Source organism: Cygnus olor, chromosome 2 (assembly GCF_009769625.2).
Source record: "Cygnus olor isolate bCygOlo1 chromosome 2, bCygOlo1.pri.v2, whole genome shotgun sequence".
Classification (NCBI taxonomy): Eukaryota; Metazoa; Chordata; class Aves; order Anseriformes; family Anatidae; genus Cygnus; species Cygnus olor.
In genome coordinates, this window is record NC_049170.1 from 107,015,070 (window position 1) to 107,027,846 (window position 12,777).

Below are 12,777 nucleotides of genomic sequence, written 5' to 3' on the forward strand. Positions count from 1 at the left end.
GGCTGGAAGTGCGCAGGCCCAGGTGGGAGGCCAGGTCGTACCGCTGCACGTTGGACATCAGGACCCTGTTCTCATACTGCAGCTTCATCACCTTCCCACTCAGCTCGTTGATCTGCAGCCTGGCTGATTTCAGCTCCTCTTGCAGCGGCCCGCCGCACTTGGAGGCTGCGTCCTCCAGCCAGCCTGGCTCCTGGCCCGGCTCGAACTTGAATTTGCTCAGCTCGTTCGTCAGCTGCTTGTTGTGATCCTCAATTTCAGAGATGGACCGCCTCAGCAGTTCTGCTTCCTCTTCCACAAACTGCAGGTGCCGGCGCAGCTCTGTGGCTGACTCCACAGAGTCACCATAGGGCGAGGTAGGAATGCTTGAAATGTGGTCCCGGCTGAGACACTCTTTCTCGTACTGGCACCTCATATCCTCCATCTCAGCTTTAATCCCCCTGTTCTCCACCTCCAGTTCCACTATTTTCCTGCCCAGTATGTTGGCCTCCTCCTCCACCAGCTTCAGCCGAAGCTTCAGCTCGGCCTCCCTGGTGCTGGGAGGGCCCCCGGCCTCCCCTGTAGGCAGGGGACTGTCCACATCTCCGTAGATGGACTTGTATTTCTGGAGCTCCTGCTCCAGCTCATCCTTCTCCTTCCCCAGCTTGGCCATCTTCTTCCGCATCAGCGCTGCCTCCTCTTTGGCGAACTGAAGCTGGCACTTCAAATCAGCGCTGTCCTCCTGCCAAGAACAAGCCCCCCCCCCCAAGACGATGTTAGAAAAGCACAAGAAGTTGCTTGCTTCCCCAAATCTTCACCTCCCCACCCCCTGAGCCATGTCTGTTAGGTAGGCAAACAACACAGACAGAGCTGCACAAACCACACGGTTGACACATTTCATGGCTTGGTCCAGGTTAAATTGGCAAAGCAGCTTGACCCAAGTTACAGAGAGAAAAAAAATCACTGTGCTGGTCCAAGTGTTCAGTGATGCAGGAGTGCCAGGGCAAGGGTGCTCAATGTTTATTTTGTCTCAGATATTGAACACATTTTGTGGAAATGAGAATGACTATATTGAAAAGGGGCCATGATTGTTGGCGCTTTCTGTTCCGTTTATCTTTCATGATACATTTGCTCATTATTAGCATCACGAAACAAAGACTGCTCAAACAAATTTCCTCGTCATAATCCTACATCTTGGGCTTCTTCAGCTATGGAGCACAAAAGAGTGCACTGCCCTGCACAGTGAAGAAACGTGTGCTCTCTACTTTAACTACTGGATCTCACAACACGGTGAAATAGCTGGAGTACCTAACTCCCTTTCAGAATAGAAAGCACTACTGTTGTCGCTGGTGTTGTTATTATTAGGATGGAACAGAATGTGATCACTCTTTCTGGTATGGACAACTGTTCACAAGGGAGATTGGTGAAAACATGAAGAAAAAGAATGAAAAAATCATTAAACCATGGTTACATCCAAATCCATCCCATGTGAAAACCTGCATTTTTTTTTTTCTGGAAGCATCAGGGCATTAAATGAGAGTTTAATTATTATTCTTTTTTTTCTGGAGTTAGGCATTTTAAAGTCCTGCATCTCACTCAGATGAAAACTCCAGTGTGCATTGTGCTGAAATAAGAGATGAGATTAAGTAAATTCTAAGCTGGTGAACAATTTCTTTGCATGAATCACTTTCATGAATTGTCATGGAGATACAGGCACTTGGCCTCATAAGAGACACATTTATCAGCATTAGCAGCATAATGGAAGGCAGGCTTTGAAAGATGATCTCTTGAGACAGCAGATTTCATCATTGTTGTTAGGCCATGTGGACATATGTGCAATTATCTATGGAAACTTCATTTTTGTCTCCATAGCACTGTTGTCTTTCACAAGCACCATTTTGTTACAATTCCTAATAATGGCAACCAAATCCAGAGGAAAACATGACTGATGTTAACTGTTCACCCAGATCAGCCTATTAGAGAAAAACAATAAATTACAAAACTAATTATGGCTCAGCAATCTGAGGAAATGATTTAATTTCTAAAGTACACATCCTTGCACATTGGTGTCTTTTATGTTACTTAGATTAATTTCTCCTCATCCTATTTAAATACATACTAATTATAAATTGTCTTCATTTCAGCTGTTAATACAAAAACAGACAGAGAAGTAATTGATTGTATATTTCTGAATTCAGTCAGCTTTCCTACTGATTCTGCTTGGTGCAGGATGTGACTTTTAAATCCTAAACAGCAAGAAAGTTATCTTACATGGTATTAACAAGACATGGCTAAAAGACAGCCAAAGTTTCTATTAATATTCTGTTTTCAGTGATAACCAGGAGTCAAAAGAAAACTGCAGTCAGTTGACTAACTGAAACTCCCATCATTGTGTTTCTGGCACCTGTAATGTGAGTCTTCTATGAATGCACACAAGATGCATATAACTGACTGCAAGCAAAGCCTCCAGGAGACGGGCTTTTTTTTCTTTGTCTTCTCACATACACACCTCCTTTCCACACTGTTACAAAACACATGTGCAAATTACTTTTCTCTTTATAGATCTACCTTATAAATTAAATATCACATTAAAATCTTGCAAAACTCAATGCAGCTTCCTCTGGAGTCACTCTAAACGCAGGTTGCTCTGGTGTAAGATTAAAACATCATCTTTGGTCAGGACTGCACAATACATTACCTTTGTGTTTTCTGTCATCACAAATCAGCTTATCCCCCCTGCTGTAGGCCTTGCTTTTAGGGAAATACAGAGATTACAAGGAAAGTTACATCCAGACCAGTGCTGCAAATCAGCACTCACAGGTGGGGTGATCACTTTATTTATTCTTTATTTCTCTATTTATCTGTTAAAAGCTTGGAAATAATCACATCCGACATTTTCCTTATTATGTCTTTGTGATCCAGTGTCCTTCTCCATGCTTGTTGTCTAACATTGGCTGCAAGAGCCCGACAACCAGTGCCACCACCTGCAGGCAGCTGCACCGATGCCCGTGATGATGACCAGCCTGCCTGCACACCTTGCCCATGGCTGTGAGAGGTACGGGCAGCTTCTCCCAGGAGCTTCTCCCGGCTGTATTTCAATCAATACAAATAGCAGTCACTGCCTCATACTTTGTCTCATACAGAGACAATGCACCGAGCATTTTGAAGCTTTTGAAGAAAAGGGAAGGGCTTCAGTGGATTTGGGGTCAGGCCCCCAATGTTTTTTCTCTGCATCACTGCACAACTCAAACTCAGTGCTTCCATGGAGTTAGCATGTTATTACAGCAGGACAAAAACAGTTAACTATTCTTATAATAGCAGTTCTTTATTGCTAGGTTTTGTCTATTAAAAAAAAAAAGTATTGCATTTATAAGTTTTGTCTTTTGCAAGAGCTGAAACAAACAAGATTTTTTTCATTAAACAAACACAAGCTTCATAGGAAACAACAGAGCTGATGAATGTTTATCTCGCCTACTAAATATGGATCCCATCTGGAAAGGTGAGAAAGCTCTAGATCTTCCCTGCTTCTCTGCCAGGAAATATGACTACTGAAAATCCCATTCCCCAGACAGCTTTTTTCCAAAGGAAAAGAATGGTCAGGAGAGATTCATCAGCAAGATCTAAGCATGCCAGAAGGGTAGGACCCCAACCTTCATGCATCTGTCCCTCTGAAACTTTGTGTACAGAAATATCAATCATTTCTTGATCAGTTGAAACCAAGTGGAAACAGCAAGGGGGCAAGACCCACTTAAGCAAGTAGAGTTTTGAAATATAAGGCAAACTAAGGTGAGGCCAAATCACAGAAATTAGGAATAGTTTCTTACGAGTTAAATCACAAATGAAGTGAAAGCCAAAAATAAAATAAAAAAGTAAAAAAAAAAAAAAAGAAAAAAAAGAAGAACACAGTCTTTACATGATTCTGTAGGAACAAGAGGCTCAAATCCCAAGGGCTGAAAGCTGGGCTATGGCACAGCCTGACTGTATTTCTGTATTTCACATCCAGCATGTGGACACTTTCCTAAAAGGTGTATGTAGGGCAGACAGACTGTCTTGAAAGGGAAGAAGGAACAACAGTGCAAAAATGTTTAGTCATTAATGGTGCTAGTCACTGACTTAAAGGATCATTAAGGATAAATGGGAAATTAATGACTACTGGTAGTGCATATTTGGATGCCATAGCACCACAACTCTGTATAGCACTACAGAGGGATGTTAATGGGAAAAAAAAAAAAGGCAGAAAGAAAAAACCCAGATTCCTCCCTAAAGAGTCTGCAGTCTAATTTAGGCAAATGTAGAGTGTTGAGATAAACAAATGAAACTTAAATGAAAGAAATGAACTTAAATTCATTATGCAATGTAAATGATGTGATGAGAATGAACTGATCAAAAACTCCCAAATGTGATATTTCTTTTCTGGCAAGAAGACACAAAGATAGATAGAGACCACCACCATCTCCTCTACCACCACCATCTCACGGGACTGCCAGGCAGAAGATGGGTAAGCGTGTTGGGGTTGTGAGTCTGACGACAGGGCAGTACGACCAGCACCCAAGCACCAGGTGAGCACCAGCACTCACTCCTACCTTGCGCTGGAGAACCACTTTTCTCTGTGTTTTGCCTGGTGCCTGGTACTTTCCGAGAAGCTCCATTTTGCAATTCTGCTGAATAAAAACTTTTTTCTTCAATACTGCTAGAGGCGGGTAAGCATGACTAACAACTCTGCTTTTACATGACTTCAAGACAATCAGTTTCACGGGAATTTACGCTGTGCCCTGCAGTGGATGTGATATTCCCACTAATTTTCATGATGAGCTCCCAGTACATAAAAACACTGGTCTTGCCATATGTTATACATATCTGTAAGTATGCAGATGCACAGATTTAAAGAATCTAAGTCTGTGGCTGCTTTTCAGTCAAAAAACTTGTAATGGGGATGAAAAAAAAGACAAAAAGGTTCCTCCTGTTGGCTTGAGTAAGTCAAGCCTTCATTTCCAAAGCTGTTTAGCATTTGGCCTAAGATGTCTCAGTTTAGGTATTTGAACCTCTTTTAGGTATTTCGGGTGGCTGCCCCTGAAAAGCAGCACTTCAAACCTCCCTGGCTGTGTCTGTACTTACCCCTCTGAGTCCTACCCCAGGACCCAGAGGCTGCTGGACCAGGTTGGGCACTTGGTATGGTGCACTCTGGTCTCAATCAGCATGTAACTCTGAGCAGATACCCAGGTTTGGAGACTGCTCTGTCTAATGCCCTAGAGTTGGGAGAGGGCTAGGACATGCGCTGAAAGGCTAGGACATGTGAGTATGCAAGATTGTTTCTCCATCCTTCCTACCCTAAAGAATTGCTGAAGAAATCTGGACAGCCACTTTCAAACACAAATCCTTTGCTTGCATGACATATAAACGTGTGAGTACGGTGTAGAGGTTTTTATTTTTTCCTGGGTGGTTTCTTGGATCACTTCCTCATGTTGTGAGTGGTGCAGAGCTGACCCAGGGTTACCCCATTAATTTTGTGAAGTCCTTTGTAAGGCTTTCAGAGGCAAAGTAGAGCTGCTCCTGTGCTCTTGAGTTCCAGTGTCTGGATTTGAGTGGAGAAAGCAAGCACATGAATCCATTTTCTCTGCACTTCTCTGAATTTCCATGAATGAGGAAAGGAAGGACAGTGCCTCCCACAAACCCCAATGGACCTGACCATGCCTTCATGTATCTTCACTCGTAATTTCCATGTGTATATATCTCATAGGCACATCTTACATACTTACAGGAAAACAAACTTTCTGACCCCGGTGATAACTTAAATAATTACTCATAACAGGCGATGCAGGAAGAAAGCCTCATGCCCCGTTTTAAGGTCTGATTCAGTACTTGTACTCGCTCCACAGGGATGCTCGCTCTGTAGTGCCCCAGGAATGGAGGCTGCAGCCCCCAGGCTGGCCACCCCCACCCCTTCAGCTGCACATGGAGCCCATTTCAAGTGCAGCACGTTCTAATTTATTACAGCTATTATTACGAATCAATGGGATTTTAAGACTCCATCGACTCTGAGAAAAGCCATACGTCTCAGTTGCATGCACCGAGCCTGCCAAAGGGGCAGCAGGGGAAGCTCAACCTTTCTTTAGTGAAGATAATGATGCCACTCTTGGCTCCTTTCACAGGGAGATGAAACACTATCCCCATCTCTCTGTCTATAAACAGTAACCGTGTGGGTACTGGGAAAGGCTTCAACTCCTACCGTCAGCACAAAGAGCAGAGGAAACAGTGCAGAGCGCTTTCCCGAGGAGGACCATCCCAGAAGACTTCAATAAAACCAGTGTCCAAAGGCAGACAAAGGGTCCAGCTCAGGCTCTGCCCTTTATCCGAGCAGGGGGAAACCCACTGTCACGAGTGGCCCACCTGATGTGACAGAGGGAGAGCCCCAGCCTGTGGCACGGGCCTTGCTGCAGCCTGTGAACCGTGCTGGCTGCTTTGCCTCTTGTTAGTGCAACAACTTGGGCACCACGTATAAATTTAGCCAGTCCCTAAACTGTGATCCAATTACTTTGTGAGGCAAGGTCATTTTCTCTTCTCGTAGGAAACCGTCTGCCTGGCCCTGCTGATAGCGTGCACAACGAACCCGAGACGCTGCGTGGTTTGGAGACCATGCTTGCGTCCTAAATTGCTTCTACATTATCTCTGGGAGGTCTCAGTAGATTAAGGCCTAATTGCACTCTAGTTAATGTGCCCGATGGCCCTGTCAACACCCGTAGAAAGAAATTTTGAGTTCAGTCATGTGATTTTGCTACAAATTGCACGTTCTTGAAAACCTTACCTGGGTGAGTGTTTTTTTTTCTTTGTGCATTTCTCTGCTGCCTCTTCTCTTCAGGGAACTCTGAAACAGAAGTGTTGCTGGGTTATTGATAAGCTAAGCACAAAGCCTGCAAGTTTGGCAGAGCTCACCACCACAAAACTAATTGAGGAGAAAGTGAGGATATTCTCCTGAGCAGCGAGGGATTTAATTTTTGTTATTAATCACTGAGAAAACAAGATGATCAGGGCCTTGTCACCGGATTTTCCGATGCACAATATTTCCCACACACAAAACAGAAAGGAATAAAATCAGTTAAAAGTTCACAGAGGCAAAAAAAAAAAAAACTTTTCTTCTCCTCTGGACCACCACAATTTTTGGCAAAACTTTCTTTCAGTATGGGGCAATGATTTATGTTTGATTAATCCAGGGCAGAAGTCCAAGAATGTTACTTACAGTGGATGTGAAACACATTGTGGAAACCTCAGAGGAAAGCACCACAAAAAAAGGAAGGTCACGCACATTAAAGCTATGTGGCATAACACTGTTGGTTAGTCCTTGCTAGCAAACACACAAGGAGCCCAGATAAAAACCAAGAAAAGAAGAAAAAATCATTCTCTCCATGTATTTCAGAATTTACTACAAACATTTGATTTGATTGGCATTGCAAATCTTCACACCACTTTATAAGCATTGTTTTAAAGGCACAATTTTACATTTAAGACATGGAAATGATGTCATCACCCCTGCTTGGTTTTCGGAAACCTCCCACCCTCAAATGGAAACGCACAGCTTTCCTCAGGAGGGGCAGGTGCGGCACAGCCACCTTACTGGTATTTGCACTAATTCTCTCAAGCTCGTGTTTCAGGACCAAGCTCAAACCAGTGTGACCTGGATTTATTTAGAAATGGCAAAAATTTGACTTGCGTAGGTTGAAGTATGTTAAGTATCAGAGGAGAACAGCAGATGTTAGGCAAAAAAGCAGGAAGCTGGAAACTACAGAGTTGTCTGAATTCAAAGCTGGCTGCACTGCTTTGTTGGCACCCAGAGCTTCAGCTTCCCTTGAACCTGCCCCTTACACACAGGAGAAGGAAATATTGGGTACTTCAACTAGCAGTGCCTCCCCTTCTGCCAGCTCCAGGTCCCTTTTGCAGTGGATTAGGCCACTGCTTCTAATATGGCTCTCAGGGGCTTGTAGCACTTTTGGGCACAGAAATTATTTGGCATGCTTACCCCTCCAACAAGCAACACAGCGGGCCTCGGCACAACCCAAGAGAAAACAGTTTTTTTTTTTCCTTCAAGAAAGGCAAAGAAAGCCTGAAGGGTGACAGTCCCTAATGAACAACCCAATGGCCTCTTTCATTGACTACTTCTATTTATATTTGCTCTATGAGGGACAATTGCCAGCTGAGGTGAACCCAAAGCTGTCACAGGTTCACCCATACTGGTGCCAGCTCCTTCATCCAAAGGGCAAAATACCCATTTCTGCACCCTACCTTAGCCCAGGGCTGCACTGCACATTTTCAGGATGCATTTGGAGCTTACAGGTGCGTAAGTGAGGATGCAACCTTGTACTCCTGAGCTCAGCTAGGCTCAGTAAACGGTCTGCAAAACTCGAGCCCAGGGAAGAGGAAGGGGAAGGAAGGAAGGAGAGGCATACTGCTAATTAATTAAGCCCATTCTCATGCCTGGCCATCAGCTGGTGGAGAACACGGTGTGAGCTCAAGGACACAGACACATACCATGCAAATCTAAGCAAAAGCTTTCCGTGCCTCTGCTGTTCCTGACTGTTAAGCTATGCTGCTACTGCGAATTATAATTATGGCACACTAAGACAAATCTCCTCTTCTGGTCTTTGTTATACATAGTTAAGTAGTTAAAACCCATTCATACGCAGCACCATATGCCCAAGACATACTACAGTTTGTTTTTGCTAATCTGCTCTCTACTTTAATCTCATGAATTCCTATAACTAATGAAGCTGAGTAAGAGATTTTTTTTTTCTGGATACTGAAACAGTTTAATGAAAAAAAGATTTTAAACACTGCAAACATCATATGAAAACCTGTTACACAAGCTTAGCCAGGATAAACAGTTACTGTTTCCCCTTTTTCTGTTTTCAGTGTGGCATTATTCTGGAAACAGAGATGCAACTGCAAGCAGCCACCGGTCATGGTACCTGCCCCGGTACACAAGACAAGTCAATACAGCTGAAAAGCTGCAGGTACAGCTCTGCCCTCATATCCATTGCTCTTCTGTGTGACTTCAAGCAAGAGTACCACAAACAAGAGGATGTCATCTGGTTGTTGCATTCAATTAGCAAGGCCTTGGTGTCACGGATGAGCCTACCAGTTTCTGCAGAGGCCTCCATGCACTGCTGCAGCATAGGAGTACCAATCATGCTGGAGATGCAAAACCTTCTGTCAAATCCTAAAAACTTCTTGCTTTTACTAAGACAAAAAGCTACAGTTGGAAATATCCAACCTGAGAAGCCAGGAGGATGGTGGGTTGTGGTGTGTGATGGACAGTAATACAGCCTTTGCTCAGTTACAAGGAATAATACTTGGAAAGTAAGGGAAATTGAAATAAAATATAAGTAGGAAAAATGCATGATGAGAAACAGGCAGGTAGTGATCTGGCTTTGGGAGCTGTAAACTCTGCTTCTTGCTGAAAAAATGGGTTTCACAGATCCAGAGTAATAAGTGTTTAACATAATGCCACAGGACAGGGCCTCGCTTTGTGCATTTTCACATCGACCTGCTCGGATTTGCATAACAGCCTTCTGATCAGTGCTGGGCTGGGAGATGGCTCTGTATTTCCATAATGCAAGGACTCAACTTTAGGCTGACTGCAAGAGAAAGACTGCAATATCTACCTCTGGGAGCTATCAGAGGATGATAGGGAGAAACCTCCACTGGTCAGTGCAGGACTGGAAACAGAGGGATGACCACGAGGGACTACCCAAACAAAAAACCCTATACGAGAGCAATGCAAGATCTCCAATGTACCACTGTGGGACTAGGCTGCACGTACATGGGAAACGCCAACCAATATAGCTGATATTTCTGTAGGACTGAGGGCAGAGGGTGCCACTGCAAAAAGAAATAGGTGGAACGCACCACAGGCCTAAGTGATTTAAAATTAAAAGTGGTACAATACAGGAGCATTTCTCTTTGATGTGCAGGAAGGTGGTATCAGAAGCTGATATGAATTAATGCTGCAAGGAACATTTCTGTGCTACCTTTTATAATCAAGAGACCAACCAGAGTTGGCCATCTATTAAAAAGTATCTCCGTGGTGGTTAAACAAGACTTTGTTAGTCCTTTGGTTAAAATCGGTGTCTCAGGAAAGAGGTTACTCAATGAATATTAATAAATTGCCTGGTGTTTTAAAAGTTAAACTTCCCCAAAAGATCATTGGATGTAGTGAGTACAGTATTAACAGCAGGAAGAGACACAATTATTTCCACTTTCCCAGAAGCCTAGCGGTGACAGGAAGAGACCATTTTCATCTTTCAGTGAACTCTAGTTTTAGCAGATCTGAGAAGAGTGCAGCAAAGTGAGCAATGAGAGCAAGGAGAGAGTGCGACAACACGTGGGGGACAGCAAGGGGTAGTCAGTACACTGGAATTAGAGGTTCAGTAAGACATTGAAATAAAGCTTGAGCTAAGAGGAATCATGAATGTCAACATAAGATATGCCCCAAGTTTTAACACTGAGGTAAGCGCTGGGAAGGCTGGGAATAGAGCTGTGGACAGGAGGCAGGAGACAAATACTTGGAAAAAAAGAAGAGAGAATTTAGAGCCTGTTGGAACTACTGGCCTGCCATTTTAGTCACTGCTACCAAGAGGAGCAAGTCATTTTGGGTGCAGTCTGGCATCTGCAGGCAGGTGTGGGCTTGCTATCATATGTGCATCAAACTGAGCCTGCAAAATCAAGTAGTTGGCCACTGAAGTGAGAATGTCTGCAACGTAAAAACAGAGGCTGGCTTGGAAAGCCTGGCCCGAAGGCCACTTCTGTCACTGTGATGTGTGAAGAACTATGCACGAGCATTACTGTGGCTTATGAATTGTATAAATAATGTTCTCTCCCTGTGCAATGATGGCTTGCTACCAATCGCTTTGAAATGGATTATCACAAATTTCATTTGCATTCATTAGAAAATGCCTGCGAGAGATCTGACAGTACTTCAAAAAAATACGCATGAGTGACCAAACCCACTTGCTCTAAATACACCAATAGCTTACCTGGGCTGCTTTCAGCTTACTGATGTCTGTAAGGTAAAAGCTTAAGAGTTGCATGTTGGCATTCCCCAGCGAGAGCTAACTTTAGATGTTGAGCCCCCTCAGGTCCAGCAATGAGCAAAACATCCAGTGAGACGTAACCTCTGCCCCACAGCATCTGGATGACTCTAAAGCCTGGCCAGTCTACCGACCCCTTCACAGCAGTTACAGCCCGCCAAGCACCAGTGATTTAGATGAAGGCAACTCTGCTTGGCATGAATGTGAGTCAGAAGGAAAACGGGCCCACTCGCAACATGCTATCAGAGGGGGGACTTTTCCCCACGTAATGTAAAGCAGTGTTCGTTAACTGCAGCACTAATTGCTGCTCAGGAAGGACTCACTGCTGATGTTTTCTGGGCACCGTGCTGGACCACAGGGGAAGGTTATGGCAGAGGGTGACAAAGCCAAGGGATACTACTCTCAAACCACTAAGGAGTAAACTCTTTAAAAATGCCCCACTGTGCACCTATTTCCCAGTACTGCTACTCATCTATTTGAAAAGGAAGCATTTCCCATTTCTGCAGCAACATACTTCTTTGTAATGGTAGGATAGGGTGGCTTCCACTCCGTCTTAAGGCCTGATATATCTCTAAATACCAGGTGTACAACTGGAATTTTGTTTAGCTGCCATCCCACACTTCCATACTACACTGGCCACTCAGTGACAGCATGGCGGCAGGTTTTCCATGTGGGCTGTCATACGTACCTACAGGATGGAACTGGAAAATACAATGAAATCCTAATCACTTTTCAATTGCTGTAGGCCCTTGAAAAGAATATCTCACCAAGCCCTGATAACACAGGGCTTGACGCAAGCGATCGGTATCTGCATTCATCCCCATGTGTGTTTCATTTACTGGAAACCTCTAAATGTGGTGATACTCATCATTCACATGACCTAGCGAAGCAAGCCATGTCTGAAATATCATAAGCATTACGGTTCAGTATAAAAGCCATCCCTTTTGTAGAAAAAGCAGCAAAGCAGAGCAGCTTTCAGCACCAGCTTAAATTTCCCTAACCATTCTTTACCCTATTGTGCTAAGCTTATGAATGGGGGCTTTGGAGGAGTCTCTTTCTTTTGCCTCTTACTACCAGCACACGGCATCAGTTGTCTCTCACGGCTTCCCAGTGCCTCTTGCATGTGGACTGATCCCCTGGTGATACCAGCTGGAGGGGTGTTTGCAAATAATTCGGTGTGACAGATCGGGGAGGTGCTGCGGAGGGGAAGCCTGGAGGCCTGGCCGCCGAGAGGGCAGCATGTGGGATGGGAGAGATGGCTGGGCCGCCTCAAAACAGGCTGCTTCCCTTAGTATTTGCCCTGTGGAGGTTGACGAGGGGACCTGAAACCAATGTAATCATCTATAATAATATGATAACTACTAAATTATCGTTATAGTAATAACAGGTAAGCAGTTATAGCACGGTGATGTAATAGGCGTTATTAATACAATAACTGAAATCCTGCAACAGACAGCTGAGATCCCAAACTCTGACTGGTGTCATTGTCTTATGCACTACAGCTTTTTTTAATAACTTCTTAAATTCATTAAAATGTATTTTAAAAGTCCCTGTGTGACAGTCCCTCTTTGTTTGGACATAAGATACCCAAATTACATCACACCTGCCACAACATATAAAGGAAATTTTAACATGACGAGACCAGACCAGCATCAGTTGAGCCTCAGCTGCTGAGCATCGCCCTGCCCCTGGCCCTGCAAACGGGACGTGAGCCACATCAGCT

General features: G+C 44.1%; 1 protein-coding gene across 9 annotated transcripts in view; it reads right to left on the reverse strand.

Moving 5' to 3' along the window:
• MTCL1 (microtubule crosslinking factor 1) overlaps positions 1-12,777 on the reverse strand; it is a 103,841-nt gene that overhangs the window by 45,831 nt on the left and 45,233 nt on the right. For 4 of the 9 annotated variants that reach the window (XM_040550049.1, XM_040550046.1, XM_040550045.1 and 1 more), the window contains exons 4-6: positions 6,779-6,838; positions 4,560-4,637; positions 1-718 (exon numbers count right to left, since the gene is read on the reverse strand). The exon at positions 1-718 is cut by the window's left edge and continues 599 nt beyond it. In XM_040550049.1, the coding sequence (XP_040405983.1) occupies positions 1-718; positions 4,560-4,637; positions 6,779-6,838 (856 nt within the window). The remainder of the gene's footprint in view (positions 719-4,559; positions 4,638-6,778; positions 6,839-12,777) is intronic. The other 5 variants (XM_040550051.1, XM_040550050.1, XM_040550053.1 and 2 more) reach the window with 2 other exon arrangements.